General features: G+C 53.9%; 1 protein-coding gene across 2 annotated transcripts; it reads right to left on the reverse strand.

The window, feature by feature from the left end:
* Positions 1-9,591: 9,591 nt before the first annotated feature.
* MAPK13 (mitogen-activated protein kinase 13) lies at positions 9,592-18,193 on the reverse strand. Of its 2 annotated transcripts, XM_077754902.1 has the most exons (12): positions 18,035-18,193; positions 17,158-17,287; positions 16,138-16,196; positions 12,973-13,081; positions 12,747-12,776; positions 12,314-12,361; positions 12,086-12,200; positions 11,874-11,945; positions 10,793-10,872; positions 10,479-10,557; positions 10,204-10,380; positions 9,592-9,925 (listed from the first exon to the last, which is right to left on the reverse strand). In XM_077754902.1, exons 1-12 carry the CDS (start codon positions 18,151-18,153, stop codon positions 9,843-9,845), a joined length of 1,101 nt encoding a protein of 366 aa, XP_077611028.1. In that variant the 5' UTR covers positions 18,154-18,193; the 3' UTR covers positions 9,592-9,842. The 2 variants fall into 2 exon arrangements, with proteins under 2 accessions (XP_077611028.1, XP_077611029.1); XM_077754903.1 differs by lacking the exon at positions 12,747-12,776.
* Positions 18,194-18,607: the final 414 nt, after the last annotated feature.

Below are 18,607 nucleotides of genomic sequence, written 5' to 3' on the forward strand. Positions count from 1 at the left end.
TCCCCCCCCGCCCCCCCCCGCCCCATGGCCTTCATTCCCCAAACACACGAGCCCCCGGTAGGAGAACACTGACAGACCCCGACTGAGAGGCATTTTACACACAAACTGAGCAGTACACTTCCAAGCTGTTCAAGTCACTGAAAACAAGAGAAGTTTGAGAAACTGGCCCAGCCAAGAGGAGCCTCAGGGGATGTGTGGCAGCCTGGCTGGGACCCTGGAACACCAAAGAACATTAGGTAAAAACTAAGGAAACCCAAATAAAGTCTGNCCGACTGAGCCACCCAGGTGCCCTGAGTCTGGACTTCAGTTAAGAATACTATATCAACATTGGGGGTGCCTGACTGGTTCAGTCAGTGGAGCATGTGGCCCTTGATCTCTGGGTTGCAAGTTCAAGCCCCATGTTGGGGTGTAGAGATTACCAAAAATATAAAAATCTTAAAAAAGAGAGAATAATATATCAATATTGGTTGATTGGTTATGACAAATATACCATACTAATGTAAGATAATAATAACAGGAAAAGTGGGTTCCAGGTATATGGGAATAATCTGTTCCCTCTTTGCAGCTTTTCTGTATATCTAAAACTGTTCTGTAATTAAAAGTTTATTTTATATTTATACATTTAAAAAATGTTTTGTAATGTTTATTTTTGAGAGAGAGACAGAGACAGAGCATGAGCAGGGGAGGGGCAGAGAGAGAGGGAGACACAGAATCCAAGGCAGACTCCAGGTTCTGAGCTATCAGCACAGAGCCCCGTGCGGGGCTCGAACTCGTGAACTGAAAGATCATGACTTGAGCCAAAGACAGATGCTCAACTGACTGAGCTACCCAGACACCCCTATATATACATACTTTATAGGTAGAATACATTTACAGAGGTAGAATACATTTACACACACTTTTATTCTTTCTTTTTTTCTTTTTCAAGTGCAGCTTGACACTGAACACAGAATGTTTTTTGGAATCATTCTATTCTTGATTCTGGAGGAGGTGACTGAAGTCCTGGTTTCACTGTAAAACAAAAGCACAGGAAACAGCGGGGGACAAGCACAGACAAAGGCACATGGATTCCTGGACAAGCAGAGGAGGGTGCCAATTAGTTGGAACAATGGAAAGATGTCCGAGAGAGGCAGAGAGCCCCATATGTCATCCCACCTACTTTTAAAACCCCGTGCCTAGCCTGAACCTATTAGAAGTAGTCAAATGCTGGGCTACACGGGCTTCAAAATTGAAAGGAAGGAAGGGAGGGAGGGAGGAGGAGAAAAATAGAGAAAAAGAAGAGGGAGAGAGAGAGAGACAGAGAGAAAGAATTTCCTTTTTAAAAATAACTCTTATTTAAAACAACTTTCTGGAACATTGGCAGAATTTCACAATGCAGACGCCTCAGTTTGGCAGCTTGATTGATTTCCTGATTTCCAGGAAAACCGAGCTGTCATCTGGTTCCCACTAGGCTGTGTTCCCTCATGAATATGCAGTTCTTACAAAATGTGAAATGGTTGCTGTAGAAGAGAAATTTAATTCTTCCTGACGTATAGCTCCAAGCCCTCCACTGTCTCAAAGATGAAGAAAACCAGTGGGAAAACTTTCCTCCTTTCCACATAAAGGGGAGGGCGGAGGATTCCCAAAGATACGTTCCCTTGGGCATCTTCCCACGCACCAGAGGTTCTGGGCCCCTCTGTTGGGTGACGAGTCAGATCACCCTTGGGAACCGGGCTCCTCTGTGGTTTTGCGTGATGCCTATGCGACCGAAGGCCGAGAGCAGCGGCCATGGCTCGAGCACTGCCATCATCAGCGTGTGGTGTGAGCGCCTCCTGGTACCACCGTAACAACAGCGGAAAAGACTAACGCTCACCGTGCACTCTGCATGCACTCGCCCCTCGCCAGTCCTGCACGGCGCACTCGTCTATTATTCCATGTCAGACAAAGAAAATCAAGGCTCACAGGAGTAAAATGCCCTGCTCCACGTGCCAGCAGGATAGTTAATTTTAAGCATCAACTTGGCCAGGCTACGTGCTCAGTCATTTGGTTAAATACCAGTCTAGATGACACGGTGACAAATTTTTCTTTTTTTTTTTATTACATGTTTACTTATTTGTTTGTTTCTTAAGTAATCTCGACACCCAGTGTGGGGCTTGAACTCGCAACCCCGATATCAAGAGTCACATGCTCCACCGACTAGGCCAGCCAGGCGCCCCTGCTTTGGCGAAGTTTTAAGTGTGAATAACAGTTACAATCAGTGGACTTTAAATTTTGTTAATGTTAATTTTTAAAAGAGAGAGAGAGAGAGAGAGAGAGAGCGCAAGCAAGGGAGAGGGGGCAGAGAGAAGGAGAATCCGAAGGAGGCTCCAGGCTCTGAGCTGTCAGCATAGAGCCTGATGCTGAGCTCGAACTCACAAACCACAAGATCTTGGCCTGAGCCGAAGTCGGACGCTTAACTGAGTGAGCCACCCAGGCGCCCCAACAATCAGTTGACTTTAAGTAAAAGCAGATTACCCTCCATAATGTGGGTGGGCTCCATCCAATCAGTTGAAATCCATCAGAGCAAAAACCGAGGTTTCCCGGAGAAAAAGGAATTCAGCCTCATGACTGTAACATAAGACTCCTGCCTGAATTTCTAGCTTGCCAGCCTGCCCTACAGATTTCAAACTTGCCAGCACCACTCCCTCCCTGGGCAAGGGAGCCAGTTCTTTAAATTCCACTCTTTTTCTCTTAACCTCAAGGTTTTTTGTATGCAAAGCCCCTGTTCTCACCTCCCCACTGGGCAGCCTTCCAGACCCCAGAGTCATAATATAAGCCAAGGGTGACTGGGACCTTGTCTCTTGAGAACCTACTGAAGGAGGATTTAATGTGGACGCCAGCTGAGTGGAGAAAAGTGCGGTTTTTTCTTTTTTTTTAATTACAGTGTTGTTATTTTTTTTTTAAGTTTATTTACTTTGAGAGAGAGCATGCACCTGCATGTGCATGCACACCTATGCAGGGGAGGGGCAGAGAGAGAGGGAGAGAGAGAGGGAGAGTGAGAATCCCAAGCAGGCTCCATGCTCAGCACGGAGCTCAACGCGGGGCTCGATCTCACTGAACTGAGATCACGACCTGAGCCGAAATCAGGAGTTGGCCACTTACCCAGCTGAGCCACCCAGGTGCCGCAGCAAGTGCTGCTTCTGCGAAGGAGGGAGGGAAGTTGTCAGGAAGGTGGGGTGAGCAAGGAGAAAAGAGCATGTGGCAGAAAAAATAATAGTTAATGCCCAGCGAGCGTTCTTACGCCTCAGACACTTCTGACAGCTCTCCTTATACTAGTTTCATTTTACAGGTGAGGAAACTGAGGCCCAAGTTCACACAGCTGGTTAGTGGCAGAGCGGCGGGGTGGGGGTGGGGGGTCCAGAGCCCAACACGTAACCAGTGCTGTGCGCAGGGAAAGGACCAGATTAGAAAGAGGGGCCACTCTTCTGAGGGAGGATAAAGAGAAGAGGCTGGATGAAGCTAGGGCTTCTGCAGCAAGGCCCTGTTCTATCCGGCTGAGGAAATCTAGCTCCAGTCTTCAGTGGGCTCCTCTTCAGAATTACAAAAGTTCTGGGATCTGTGGACCCCATGACACAAGGAAAACACCTCTGAGGATCCATCTGTACCTAAAACCCCTGAGATGAGGCGCTTGTTAAGCCCGTGTGGCCCACACGCGGGAGAATCTCTGAGTGACGGTGCCTTCGGCTGCAAAGTTAGGTAGTTACTTCATATAATAATAAGCCTGGGCGCAGGCGGCCCCTGGTGCGGTTTCATCAGCTTCCTGATGTCCCCGGGAATCAGGACCTTGGCATCCTTTACATTTTATCATCCTCAGTGTTTGCACTTTGTAGCCTTAGTCTTGTTTCCTCATGGTCACAGGATGGCTGCCAGAGCCCACAGAGCCCACAAAACCATCTTCGGGGCAGAAGGCAGGTACAGACCACCCGGATCTCCTTCCCAGACTTCCCCTAAGTCCACTTGTCAGAACTGAGTCCTAAGCCCGCAAGAAGCCGAGAGAACATTAGCTCCGTTGGTGTAGAACCATCATGGGCCAGCACCTGGGGCAGGAGGAGAGGCCCACGTTTCCGTGCAGGTTGCAGCCTGAACAAAGTGTGGGTTCTTTAAGGAAGAAGGGAGTGCGGCTGATGGATAGGAAACCAGTGTGTCTGTCCCAGAAGACCCCTGTCCCACTCCACGGGGCTTTTTCAGGTCCCCGCTTCTGATGCCACAGGATGCATTAGCCACACGGGAATTTCAGCCAAGATGAGGAGCCCCGTGATTAGGGTCTGGTCTCCTCGAGTGTACCCAGCAGCCTCCTCTTGAGTTTTGCTGCGGGGGGTGGGGGTGGGGGTGACAGGGAGCTGACCACAGCCCCAAAAGAATATGGGGACTAACAAGCCTCTACCTCCTTCTGGTCAGTTGAAGCCACACCACCTCTCACCTGTACTCACCTCCCAACCTGTTCTCTTCCCAGAATCCTAGCAAAATAGTCTCAAAGATGAAATCTTTGGGAAAACAGAGAAACAAATGCCTTTCTGGTAGCTTCCTCTCTTGGCCAGTTAACACAAACCCATCTCTACGCTTGGTTCTCTTCATGCCTGGGGGGGTGGAGGGGGCACAGACATTGATGCAGAGCTCAATAAGTTGTCACACCACTGTCACAGCGGAAAGAACAGTATATGGTAAGTCGGAGGCCTGGGCCAGCATCTCTACTCTGGGTCCCAAATGTCTTCATCAGTAAAATTGTTCAGAGGAAATGTGGTGAAGTTGGAGAATTTCATGCAGTTTGCAAACTAGATATAGAGACCTTGGCAAATTCCCAAGCAAAATGCCCCAGTCAGATCCTTCCTACCTGGACAGTGAGGTTGAGAGACACAGGGAAATGAGGGGGAGTGGGGAGAGTATAATACGTGTTGTAGGCTTCCAGGTGCAGATCTGAGAGTTTCCAATCCGGCTCTGTGATTATACAAGTTGCAGGACGGGGTGAGAGGGAGAGGGTGCGGATGGTGGTGGGATTGGAAGATCAGTTAAGAAATAGCAGAGGTAGGGGCGCCTGGGTGGCTCAGCGGGTTAAGTGTCTGACTTTGGTTCAGGTCACGATCTTACAGTTTGGTTTGTGAGTTTGAGTCCCACGTCGGGCTCTTTGCTGCCAGCACAGAGCCTGCTTCAGATCCATGTCCCTTCTCTCTGCCCCTCCCCTGCTCGCTTTCTCTCTCTCTCTCTCAAAAACAAACAGTAAAAAAAAAAAAAAAAAAAAAAGGAAAAAAAAAAAAAAACAAAAAAACCCCTGCCTGCCAGGGAAACTGGGGTGGGTAATGAGGAAAGACNGAAAAGAAATAGCAGAAGATACCTAAAGTCACATTTTAGGGACACCTGGGTGGCGCAATCAGTGAAGCGTCCCACTTCAGCTCAGGTCATGATCTCACGGTCCATGAGTTCAAGCCCCACATGGGGCTCTGTGCTTGTCCCTCAGAGACTAGAGCCTGCTTTCTGATTCTGTGTCTCTGTCTCTCTCTGCCCCTCCCCTGCTTGTGCTAATTGTCTCTCTCTCAAAAATAAATAAACATTAAAAAAAAATTTAAGTCACATTTTAGTATCTATAACAAGGATTCTTCACTGGTCCACCAATCGCAAGCCACCCTGTATCTCAGAGTCCATGAACCTGGGTTGAAAAATAGTACAACTTTCTTGCCCCTTGCTGCCATGTCCTCGGTTCTGAACAGAGGCCGCAGACTAAGGTCATGTGAGCAGCATCATTCCCCTTTACAGTGGCCGCCAGTATCCCAAAACATCGTCCATGCTCGTTTCTACTTCAGATTTGTGACTTATCAGGCTCACGGTCTTGTTATTTAACGCGTTCATGAAGAAACCCATGAATTACAACATCACACATTTAAAGGTTTTCACAACTGTATTTCAACATAACTAGCTTCCGCTGTAATCCTGCGGATTTCATCTTATGCGTATGAAAATATTGCCTTGAGAAGGGATCCGAGGCACAGAAAATGGTTAAGGGCCCCCCACCCAGAGGGGCCTTGTTGTCACTGGCCTGGAGTCTGGGTTTGCGGAAAGGATCAGACCAGAATTCCACCCGCACTGCCCCTCCGCCAGGAAATCTGGTAGGGGAGCCTCCTCGGTGACATCTCACTGAGATCTTCGATTTGGCTGGATGGTGTCAGGTCTCCGCTGCCCATTGTGAAAAGGGAGAAAGCCACTAGCTTCTTACCTTAAATCACAGGGGGATTTAGGGAGGATGACAGCCGCCCTCCCCCCCCACCCCCAGCTCACTATGGAATAAAGGGAGGGGGGCAGCCCAGCATTGGTGCTTAGGGAAATGTTTCAACTGAATTCAATGACAGAAAACCCAAGTATGGGGAGGAGAGGTGGGAAGAGATTCCCCCCTCCTCAGAAGCAAGGCTCTCACACCCTGGTGGGGAACCAGAGCGATCTCACTGGGCCGGGGGAGAGCTGATCCCTTCCCCCTTTCGAACAAGCCCCCGGCCTCGCAGGTTCTGGGGCATTCACACACCCCGGCTCTTCCCTGCGGGGACAGTTCCTCTGTCTCCCGTGAGTTGCCCTTCACTGGGGGCAGCACCACCCCTAACACGCCAGGCAAGCCCTGGCCTGGGTGTCCCCGGAGGCCGGGCCCCAGCTGTAGACCCCAGTGGCCTCGGGAGAAGAGCGGCACATTGTACAAGGACACCCTTCCTTTGACAGAGGAGGAGATGCAGGAAGCTGCTACTGGGCTGTCTCCAGACCTGAGTTTCGCTTCCCTGTCTCTGTCAGGAATTTTCAAGCTTCGCTGCCTATCGCAGGCAAGTTCCAACCTTGTCCGCCAACGGGAGGGAGCGACACAAGACTTGTCAGAAGTCCTGTAGGCCGACTCTGGGAGTAGCTGAGCCCCACCCCCCAGCCAGCCTATAACTGGACTCGTTTCCTGTCCCCCCTCCCCACCAGCCATGTGCCGCAAGGGTGAGGCCAGAATCCTTGAATCCCTTCCCTCTGTCGGCACCGTCACCTCCCTTTGGAGAAACTTCCCAGGTTTGAGACGATTGTAGGGAAGGGGCTGGAGTGACACACAGAAGTTTAATTCTGGGATGGGATGGACTGGAGGGACTGGAGGGACACTGGGACGATGGGCTTTTGAGACTAGAAAGCCTAGAAATTTTCGGGGGGGGCAACTCTAAGATGTAGGCCAGGGCCACCCGCTTCTGCTTCCTGCTATGCTCTCCGCTGCCCTTGACCCCATGCGGTCTGGTCAGGGCAGAGAGATGACCGGCAGGACCCTGGGACATCTCCGGCCGTTCACAGATGGCTGTTCCAAGCAGGGCTCGCAGTGTGCGATGGGGAGGGAGGCCGAACCACTCACACCATAACTGCCACCCGCAGAGGGCCTGGGCCGGAGGGAGGAAGAGACCCCTTCTCTTAGGATTTGGAGACTTCCTTCTCCACGACAATGGTGGCCCGAGGCAGAGGCTGGAAGGGTAAGGAGGATTTTCCTAAGTGAGGAGGGGGGCGAAGGGCCTCCTAGGCAGAGGCTCTGCAAGAAGCTCGGGGCCCACCTGGGGAGAAGTCCTGGGATGTGAGCACCGGGTTTCGCTGGGCAAAGAGGTGTGAGGGCTCTCAGGAGAAAATGGGGTACTGCGGGTAGTACATTTGGGAAGCTCAGGATGAACGATGAGCAGACCTCTTAACTGAAGGACTTGTCAGAACCTTTAACCTGTTCATGAGGCACGAGCGAGCCTCGTGGTGTATCCCAGGACGCGTTCTGGCAGGTCACAGCGGGATAAGGAACACAGGAGGCAGCGGGAGTATATGACGTCAGAGAGGATGCAAGGGCTTTGAATGCCAGGCCAAGGAGACTGGACTTGTCCTTGGACACAGGCAGCGAAGGAGTCCCGAGAGGCAGGCTGGTCGGAACAGAAGGCCGAGCCACTGTTGGATGCAAGTGTGGGTTACGAGTGTTTGGCACAGTGGTCAAGGCTGCGGGGTTCAAATCCTGACTCCACCACTCCCTAGCCATGGGACCTATCTCCCTGGGGCCTCAAGTCTTTTTTTTTTTTTTTTTTTAAGTAGATACTATTTTTTTAGAGCAATCTTAGGTTTGCCGAAAACTCATGCCAAAGTACAGAAAGTTCTGTATACTCCTTCCCCAGCACGCCTCCCACCCTGGCCTCACAGTTCAGCTATTATTAACATCTTGCATTAGTGTGGCCCGTTTGTTACAAGTGAGGAGCCAGTGCTGATACATTATAATATGTTACAAGTGATGGACCAATAGTGATACATTATTATTAACCAAAGCCTGTGGTTTCGGTGGGGGTTCACTCTGGTGTTCAGCTCTGCTGGTTTTCTTTCACTAACGCAGAATGTCATGTGTCCACCATTATAGTATCCCATAGGACAGTTTCACCGCCCTTAAAGTGCCCTGAGCCTCAGTCTTAACCTCTGTAAAATGAGTGTGTGAAGCCCAAGTAAGTCCCCCAGACTCCCACCATGGGTTGCTGATTTAGGCCTCTTGACAAATGTCACTGAACCCAACCAAATGTTTTCCTAAATCCCATCTGATGTTCATCAGGATCCCTGGGCATGGGTGAGGCACGCCTTCATTCAGCAGTTCTCAGGTCTCAACTTCAGACCTGCCAAATCAGAGTCTCAGGGGTAGGGCCTAGGAATCTAGATCTTCACCCGGGCCCCAGGGCTGGGCCTACAAGGCCAGGCTCCTGGCTCCTTCCCTGTACGCGGGAATCTGTTCCGGCCAAAGCTCTTCGGATGTAAACAGAAAAACCTCGCCATTGTCGGGTGAAAGCTTGGGAGAGACGGATCATTCCCAAGAGGAGGCCCGAGTGGAACCGTTTTCCAGAAAGCCTGGAGAAAGCCCGCTGCTGCCTCCTGCAGCTCTCTGTCAGCCGAGCCTGCTATTGTTTCTTGATTGCTTATCACTCACCCAAAATAACCTGCATGCAATGTCTCAGCAGCTGCAGCTCTCTCTGCAGCTCCCTTAATTTAGCAGCTAAACACGTTTGGCCCCCTCAGCAGAGCGCAGGGCCCAGGAAGGAGCCCCTCCCTTGTGGCCATCTGTAGTGGGTTCAGTAGTGTCCTCCCCAAAGCCGTGTCCACCCAGAACCTCCGAACGTGACCTGATTTGAAAATCGGGTCTCAGCAGACGTAATTAGCAAGGACGGAGATGAGATCAGACAGGATTAGGGGGAGCCTGAAATTCAATCACTGGTGTTCTTTTAAGAACGGGCGAGGCCAGACACATGCGGAGGGCAGCGGGCCACGGGGAGACAGAGGCAGAGACGGGGGAGGTGTAACCGCAAGCCCAGGAACACCAGCGATTCCAGGAGCCGCCAGAAGCTAAAGAGAAGCGAGGGAGGATTCTGCTCTGCAAATCTTTGGGGCCACACGGCCCTTCCGACACCTTGATTTCAGACTTCCCGCCTTTAGAGCTGTGAGGGCATAAGGTCCCGCTGTCTTAAGCCCTCTGGTTTGCGGGGATTTGTCACAGCAGCCTTAGCGAACAGATGAGGCATCACCACCCAGACCCCTGCCCACCCCTCAGCCCGAAGGAAGGAGCCCGCACACAGGCGATTCTCCAGATTGGCGTTTTAATGTGGCCGGTTGTGACCGGGGCGGTTTTCTCCCAACCAACACCCCTGAATACTGCGTGTACAAGGCCTGTTTCTTGCACAAGGACGAGGGCCCCGTGTCCTCCGCCTGGAAGGCTACAATCCAAGAACTGTAACTATAGTCATGACAAACAGATACTGGTCCCAAGGGCAGCATCTGGCGGGCGGTGCCGCGTGGCGGTCCTGGGCTCAGCCAAGGGTCAGGCCAGGCTCTCACTGCAGCTTCATGCCGCTCCGGCGCCGTGAGTCCTTCCGGGCGATGGGGCTGAAGCTCACAATCTCCTTGTAGATGTGCTCTGGGAAACACAGGGTGGCTCGAGGTGTGTTTGGGGGGTGGTGCTGAAAGCCAAAGAGAGCCCCCTCCCCGGATGGACGGCGGAGCGGAAGTCAGCTCGGGGGTAAGGAGTGCGCACAGGAGGCAGTGCGTGCTCAGAGCGAAGGACACAGGGGTAGTGCTCCAGGAGGGCGGTGGGGCCGGCAGAGGCCACGCGCGGACACGGCGGAGGCAAAGCAGAGAGAGGCTGTAGGCAGAGAGAGGAGAGAGACGATGGAAGCCGAGACCCCCCGCTCTTACGCTTCCATTCGTCCACCGTGAGCTTCTCGTGTTCTAAGGAATCATCAAATGGCTGCGGGGCCTCTGTCTCCTCCTCTGGGTCTCGGAAGGGTTCAAAGAAGGGGTGGGCGAGGGCCTGCGAGGCCGTCAGACGCTTGTCCACGTCCAGCTCCAGCATCTTCTCTAGCAGGTCTGTGGCTGCAGCGACAGATCACTCACCTCAGAGCCCAGGCCTGGGAGAGCCACCCTCGGGGACAGAGGGCAGCAGCCCTTGGAAGGCAGGGCTGGTGACTCACCCTGGGGGCTGGCCCGCGGGAAGAGCTGCGAGAAATCCTTCTTGGGGCTCTGTGGCAGCGACTGAATGTAGGATTTGGCCTGGAAGACAGAGAAGCACTGAGTGATCCCCATGTGTCAGCCCTTCAGGGCTCGGGCCGTGGGGGTACAGGGCAGGGGGGCTCCAGAAAAGCCCCAGAACGGGGCTGAAGGTTCAGGTCAAAGTCCAAAGTGGGATGAAGGCAAGAGCACCTGCCAGGGCACAAAGGAGGGAATGGGTGAGCCCTGGTTAGCCAAGTGCACGGCCAAGGCCAGTCCAGACCCATTTGCCACTCACTGCTTTGTCGTTCAGCTTCTGCACAAATTCTGCACCCGGCACCCCGGTCACTTTCAGGATCTGGGACAGCTGGTCCAGGTCTTGGCAGTGGGTTAAGGCTCAGCCTCACTCTCTGCAGGCAGCTCTGAGGCCGCCCTTCCCGCCGCCCTTCCGTCACTGTCCCCCAGGCTCGACGGCAACCATCCAGGCTCCAGATGCACTCTCCAGAGGGGACGCAGGCCTCTGGAAGCTTCCCACCCACCGGGCAGGGCTAAGAGTGCTTCACCACAAATGCCCCTGGATCCTCTGCCTTCCCAGCTCCCATTCCGCTCAGCCACCTTCATCTGTTTCTTCAACACCATCCCCCACCCCTCTCCCCACACACTGAGTTCGGCAGTGGGAGCCCCACATAGTCTCAACACCTGCCCAGCACACACAGGCGCTCCATTAGCGTGTGGCGCCAAAACGTGATGTATTTTCTACCCGGTGCCGGAACAACAGGTGGCGCTTCTCATCAATTCCCTTACCTGCATTTAAAAATTATTGTAGAGTGGGGGTCGCCTGGGCGGCTCAGTGAGTTAGGCATCTCTTTTTTTTTTAATGTGTTTTTTCTTAATTTATGTTTGAGAGACAGAGACAGCGTGAGCAGGGGAGGGGCAAAGAGAGAGAGAGAGAGAGAGACAGAATCCAAAGACAGGCTCCACACTCTGAGCTAGCTGCCAGCACAGAGCTAGATGCAGGGCTCAAACCCATGAACCATGATGAGATCATGACCTGAACCTAAGTCAGATGGTCAACAGACTGAGCCACCCAAGCGCCCCAGACGTCTGACTCTTGATATCGGCTCCAGTCACGATCTCGCATGGCTCATGAGTTCAAGCCCTGCCATCAGGCTCCGTGCTGTCGGCTTGGGATTCTCTCTCTCTCCCCTCCCCCACACTCGCTCTCAAAAATAAATAAGCATTAAAAATAAAACAAAGTTGCTCTAGAGTGATCATGTATCACTTTCGCATTAACAACAAAAAAGAGGTTTTTCAGCGACAAAGTGTCTGTTGCAGGACTGAACCCCTGGATGAAGGTGGGCATTTCCAGCAAAGGATACAGTCCTTCCCCTTGAACAGCGTTTTCCCAGTCAGCATCTCTGCCATGATACAGCCCACAGACCAGATGTCCACTGCAGAGGGAGGGGAGGAAGTGTCACTCGGCCCAGCTGACCAGGGCCCAGCAGTCGCTCAACCCACAGGGACCACAGTGGTCCCGGAGAAGCTTCCGGAGAAGACCCCCCAGCCCCTCCTTGGGCCGCTGGCCACTGACCGGTCTGGTTGTAGTGCATCCAGCTGAGGATCACCTCAGGGGCCCGGTACCAGCGGGTCACCACATAGCCAGTCATCTCAGCGTCCGCGTGCCGGGCCAGCCCAAAGTCTAGGATCTATGACTCGGGGACAGAGGGAGAAAGAGTTGCTGCAGACGGTCCTGGAGCAGCTTCTGGGGCCCCCGGGGGAGAAGGGCCCACCCGCCCTGACCCTGCCTGTGCCCGTTCACCTTCAGCTCACAGTCCTCGTTTACGGCCAGGTTGCCGGGCTTCAGGTCCTAGATGAGAGGAGAGAGGAAGCACTGGGCTGAGCGGCAGAGATGGGGAGCCTGCCCCCCTTCCCCTCTCTGTGGGTCCGGCTCCTCATGTGTAAAATGAGGGCGGGGCCAGGTGTCCTCCTGGGCCCACCCAGCTCTAAGATACTCTGATTCTTGGAGCCTGAAACACCCTGCTCAAGGCTCGCTTGGTTTGCAGCATCCAGAGAGCTCCCCAGAACACAACATTCTTCTGAGCAGCCCTTCCCGGGCCAAGGCTGGGTCCAAAAAATCCACACGCCAGGCTCCCCTCTCCTCTCCTCCTCCCCGGCTGTGGGGGATCCTTCCACACAGAGAGAGTACAGAGAGTGGAGGGGCCTCTGAGGACCAGAGCGGAGAGAGCACTCACCCTGTGGACGACCCCAGCTGAGTGGATGTACTGTGAGAGAGAGAGAGAGAGCGCGCGCACAAATAGTGAGTGCTTCCACAATAGGTGGTTCAGGCCGGCTCCAAACTTCCTCCACCCCATCGCAGTGTGCTCTCCCAGCCCCCACATCCCGGTGTTCTCCAAACCTCAGGTCTCAACACCAAGGCGCCCCCCCCCCGCACCGGCCACCTTCCAGGCCCCCACGCACCTTAAGACCCTTGAGCATCTGATATACCAGGTACTGGATCTTGTCCTCACTGAACTCCATCCCCATGATCTTCTGCAGGTCCGTCTGCATGAAGGGCATCACCAGGTAGCTGCAAGGCATGAGAGCTCCTTGACAGTCCCCAGTCCCACCCAGCCTCAGGTCTGAGGTCATAGGACATGCAAAGGAGCTGGGGCAGAACAGAGCCCTTAGAGGTGGGCTCTGTGTGCAAGAATGGGTCCCACCGTAGCCAGCTGGACCTCAACATGCGCCTCCTGGCTTCTGGCTCTCGGCCTGGTCCCGGGGCCACTGGCTGGCAGAGCTCAGGGGAAGCATTCTAGCTGGTGCGTGCTCAGGAAAACCAAATGGAGCCGTGTTCCCTCTCTTCAAAGGTGCCCTCGGCTTGCCCTTTTCCACGCCCCACAGAAAGTCACAGCTGTGACTTTAGAAACATCTGCCAGCATTTCCCTCTGCTTTGGTTCAAATATCACACCACCACCACCACCAGCCCCCGTCCCCAGAGGGTCATGCCCAGCTGGGAGAACTCCACAAACAACCAAGAATGTGTGCCCTTCCAAGAAGGAAATAATAAAACACTTTCCAGGAGGGCAGAAGAAGGAAGAAGGAGTAGCTGAGCCATTGTACCCCCCTATGGGATTGCAAAACAGGTCAAGGTCAGCAAAATAAAGCTGTTGCTCAAGGTCGTAACAGCAAAGCCCAGAACAAAATATGATTTAAAAAGGAATATTAAAGGGGCACCTGGGTGGCTCAGTCGGTTAAGCACCCGACTCTTGATTTTGGCTCAGGCTGTGATCTCCTGATTTGTGAGATCGAGCCCCACATTGGGTTCTGTGCTGACAGCACAGAGCCTGCTTGGGATTCTCTCTCTCTCTCTCTCTCTCTCCCTCTCAGCTCCTCCCCAGCTCGCTCACTCCCTCTCAAAATAAACAAACTTAAAAACAATTTTTAAAAAGAAATATTTAAAAAAAAAAAAAGGATGTGATGAAGGCCAACTCTATGAGCCTGTGATTTTCTGAGACTTTCTTCTACCTGATCATCCACCCTCCCCGATGGGGGCCTCTGGTCCATGCACAGTCCCCTCCCCAGTGTTGTCTTTCACTTCTACATGGACCCTGGGTCTTTCTTCTCTGCTGATGAACTTGCTGAAGCCTCACTGTGCTAGAACCACCTTCCCTTGACTTGGTTCTTCAAATAACCACCCTTTCTCCCTCTTTCCCTCTGCAGCCAAACTTCTAGAGTGGTCCATGCCTCTTGACCCACTGCCTTAACTTCCAATCCCTTGACAACCTGGTGTCTGCTTCCACCCCTCTGAAACTGCACAGATCGAGATCACCAACGACCCCCACCCCCACCCCACCCACACACACCTGTGGCTCCCTTTCTTCCTACTGGACCTCTTGCAAAGTCTAACACCTCCTCAAGATTCTCTGCTGATCTCTGAGTCAACAGCATTATACCACGTTCTACCCTAGCCCTGACCTTCCTGAGCTCCAGACGTGTTTGCAATTGTTGACTAAACGCCTGAACATTCACAGGCTCCTCAAAAGTGGTGTCCAAAATGGAGTTCCTTCTTTCTCCCGAGGTCGGTTCTTCTTCCACCTTGTGTGTTTCAAGCAGGAGCCTGGCCTCCTGAGCCACGTCCCCCTCCCGCAGCCACTTCATCCCAACAGATGGGACCATTTGACAGGTCTCAGCTCTGCTCCTGGGCATCCCATCACCCCTGCCTTATTTAGATCAAGGTCAGGGTCTGGGACACTGCTCTCCAGGCTTTCTCTCTCCTGCCAAAGTGCACCCCAAAATCTGATCTGACCACATCACCCCAATGTTCAAATCCTGTGGACTTGAGGTCGCCTGTGGGATCAAGTCTGGACTCTCCCCTGGACCAGACCAGCCACTGGCCTTCCCCAGCCACAGTGAACTTATCACGATCGCCCCAACACTCCAGGCTCTTTCATGCACCATGGCCTTTGTCCGTGCAGTTCCTTCTGCCCTGGGATGCCTTTTGCACCTTTACGGCAGGCAAACATCTACTCATCCTTTGAGGCAGAGTTCAAGCATTGCTTCCTCTGGGAAGCCTCCTGAGGTAGCTTGCAGTCCCCAGCACTTGACCATATATAGAGCACCAACCACACTACTGTGAATATTCATTTAGAAACTGCACCTCCACCCTTCCTGGGGGGCTGGTCCACTTTAAATTCCAAATGCTAAGCCCAGCAGCTGGCTTTATAGGAAAAAAAAAAAAACAAACCAAAACCCTCCATTCAGAATCACTGCATTAAATATAAAACAAAAGAATCCTAACAAAGGGCCCTTCAGCTGCATTTGAAATAGGATCAGCTTGGGGAGCTCAGTCGGTTGAGCATCTATCTGATTCTTGATTCCAGCTCAGGCATGATCCTACAATTCGTGAGTTCGAGCCCCATGTGGGGCTCTGCACGGACGGCACAGAGCCTGCTTGGTACTCTCTCTCTCCTTCTCTCTCAGCCCTTCTTCCTGCTCTTGATCTCTCTCTCAAAAATAAATAAATAAACTTGAAAGAAAGAAAGAAAGAAAGAAAGAAAGAAAGAAAGAAAGAGAGAGAGAGAGAAAGGAAAGGGAAGGAAGGAAGGAAGGAAGGAAGGAAGGAAGGAAGGAAGGAAGGAAGGAAGGAGATTGGTGGGAAAAAAATCCATCTTCCCAAAGGCTCCAATGTTTTAGACCAGACACTGGTCTAAGTGCCTGACAAAGTCCTGCATTTAACACCTAAATCTTCTGGTTCTGTGTGACTCTGTCGAACCCCCCATCAGCCAGAGGCAGCCAAGCCTTATCGCTCCTCGCTCCGGGCCCAGACCCCCACCTGGGCCCCCCCAGAATGGCGGGGGNCTTGGTGGTGTTCAAGCGGGTGATAAGTGAAGCAGATAAGCAGACTGTTCTGAGTCAGACAAGCGCCCCGCAGAGCCCCTCCCAACCCTTCCGGCCTGCCTTTCTCTCCACCCCTGGCTGAAAGACTCTCTAGAAAGAATCACGCATCAGTGGACAGCCCAAAGAGACTAGCAGGACGGGAAGCCCCCCACCCAGAAGAGAGAAGTCTGGACTCTCCCCCCAGCCTGCTCCCGAGGGGCAAATAAGGCCTGCAGACGCCCCGGAACCCAGTGTGGCCCGACTCACAAGTCATGGAAGCCACGCAGGGAGGAGGCTGGGGTGAAGACATCCAGGAGGCCGATGACCTGGGGAGAAGGTTGCCAGTGAGGCTGGGCAGCGGCCACAGCCCTCTCTCCCCGCTCCCCTGGGCCCCCAGCCACACGTGTGACCACCGGCCCTTCTCTAACACACCATCTCCAGCAGGAGGCAGTGAAAGGGCAGAAGCAGTAAACCGGGCAGAAAAGGAATCCAGGGGCGACACCTCGCCCTCCCTCACGGGGGTCCTGGGGAGGGGCTTGCTGAAGAGGAATGGGGCTTAACATGTGCCCAGTGTTTTTGAAATCATGATTTTAAATGTTCGCCCTCCGAGCTAGGTATCCTGGAGCAAAGTTTGTGGGGCCCAGAGCCGGGTGGCTAGTTTTCCCAGCTGTTTTCTGGCCGACAAGATGCTCTCATGGTTCTGCACTGAGGCCCCAGAGCCAGGCTGCCTAGGTTCAAATCCCAGCACCGACTAACCAACCACATAACCTCTCAGTCTTTCCGTGCCTCAGTCTCCTCTTCTGTACATGGGACTAATAGCACTTAACTCACGTAATATTGTGAGGATTAACAAATTAGTCTCTGCAAAGCTCTGAGAAAAGCACTTAGCACCTAGTAAGTGCTCAGGGATCTACGGCTATTGTTATTATCAGGGCCGCTGTGGAAGGCACNGGGGGAAGGCACACCACGGGCTCTGAGATCTAGAACAAATCACAAGCTCCTCTGTGCCCATTTCCTCATAACAGTGAAACAGCATGTCTGCACCTTGCAAAGCTCATTTTGCTCCACTGCCAAAACTATCCTTTTCACCCTTCCTGGGAAGTAGGCGGGGCGGGACCTGGCACCTCCTTTTAATGAGGTGAGGAACAGGAGTGGGAGGGGCGGGGAGGCGAGTCCCCTTCTCCTGGCCCTGTGCTGAGCTCTCTGCACCCTGTCAGGCCAGCACCCCCACACCCGGAGGGACCACCCCCTCCCCTTCTCCGGAGCAGACCCCAGGCCCCAGCCTACATTCTCGTGCTGCATGTGTTTCAGCAGCCGCAGCTCCCGGTAGGCCCGCTTGGCAAAGATCTCCGACTGGAAGGGCCGGCTCAGTTTCTTGATGGCCACCTTCTCCCCTGACCGCTTGTCGATGGCGGAGCTGTAGGGCACAGGAAGGTGCTCGGGCTGTGACTTTCCTGCCCAGTAGCCTCCGCTCCGCATCCTGGGNTCCCTCCTGGCCAGGGGGCTAGGCTGGGAGGCAAGGAGCCCACCACTCCGGACTCCTGGGAGCAGCCTCAGGCGTGGTGACAGGTCGGGGGTGGCAGAGGGGACGGGCAGTAACCGAGAGGGGCGCACCGCACTGGGCAGACAAGCTAATGCCAAAAGGATCCAGAACCCGGAGGGAAGCTCCCTCTTGGCAACTGGGCAAGTCACGTCTCCCTCTTTGGGCCTCCATGTACCCACTTGTTACAACAGGGATTCGCCTGGATGAACACTGGGGTCCCCCGTAAGATTCAAGTCCCGGAGAACCAGACCCAGTCCTAACTCAACCCACGGAGACCCCACAAAGTGACAAAATGACAAAAGTGAGATGGCGCCCGTAGTGGGTAGTGGCCGCAGGCCAGCCTCTGCCACAGCCTGAGGCTTCTTGCTCGTGCTCCGCTGCCCTGTCGCCTCCTCCCAGCCCCAAGCGCTCGGCCCAGGAAGAGCCCCCGCGAGGGTCTGCCAAGCCCGCAGGACTCTGAGCCTTGGGGTCCTCGCTCAAGGCGGTGGGCGAGCGGCCCCGACGGTCCAGAGGCGGAGGGGACCCCCAAGGCGGGTCTGGGAAGTGGGGCGCTGGCCCCGCCCGGCTTGTCGGGAGGCTGCANCGGCGCCCCCCGGCGGCGCGCGGGCCCGGGGGTCTCACCACACGGCGCCATAGGCCCCGCTGCCTACGTGCGTCGGCGACACGTAGGTCTTGGGCAGCTCCCAGGCGGTCTTGTTGACGTCCTGCTTGTAGAAGCCCTTTTTCCGGGTGAAGCTCATCCCGGGCACCCAATCTCGGTGGCCCCAGCGCGGCGCCTGCGCTNGCCCTGCAGGGGCGGGGGAGGGGGGAAGCCGGGGCCGCGCCGGGTGGTCCCCAGAGCCTCCCGCGCGGGACGGAGCCCTCCTAGGGCCTTCCAACGCCGGGGCCTCGGCAGGAAGATCGGCCTGGGAACGGGCTAGACACTTTTGGAAAACCACAGCCAAACCGCACAACTTTCTGATTATGGAAAGTTTCGAAAACGCACGTACGTAGAAGAGCCCAGTGCCTCTCCCATTTGAATGTGCTCGCGAATCCCCTGGGAATTTTATTTTACTAGAATACAGTTTCTGATTCAGTTGATCTGGGGTGGAGCCAAGATTCTGCATTTCTAACCCGCTCCCAGGCTCTGAGGCTCTCTGGACGACACTTGGAGGTTCTAGTGAACCTGAACGACCACAGTCCTTCAGCTTCAAC

The sequence above is a fragment of the Crocuta crocuta genome, unplaced genomic scaffold (genome assembly GCF_008692635.1).
Source record: "Crocuta crocuta isolate KB4526 unplaced genomic scaffold, BGI_CrCroc_1.0 scaffold132, whole genome shotgun sequence".
Lineage (NCBI taxonomy): Eukaryota > Metazoa > Chordata > Mammalia > Carnivora > Hyaenidae > Crocuta > Crocuta crocuta.

Coding starts and splice junctions, on each gene's coding strand:
- MAPK13 (XM_077754902.1), bottom strand. CDS start 18,153: ATGAGCTTCACCCGGAAAAAGGGCTTCTACAAGCAGGACGTCAACAAG. Junction 11,946..12,085: donor GATGCACTACAACCAGACCG/GTCAGTGGCCAG, acceptor CTCCCTCTGCAG/TGGACATCTGGTCTGTGGGC. Junction 10,873..11,873: donor GCTGTTCAAGGGGAAGGACT/GTATCCTTTGCT, acceptor CCCACTGCCAAG/ACCTGGACCAGCTGTCCCAG.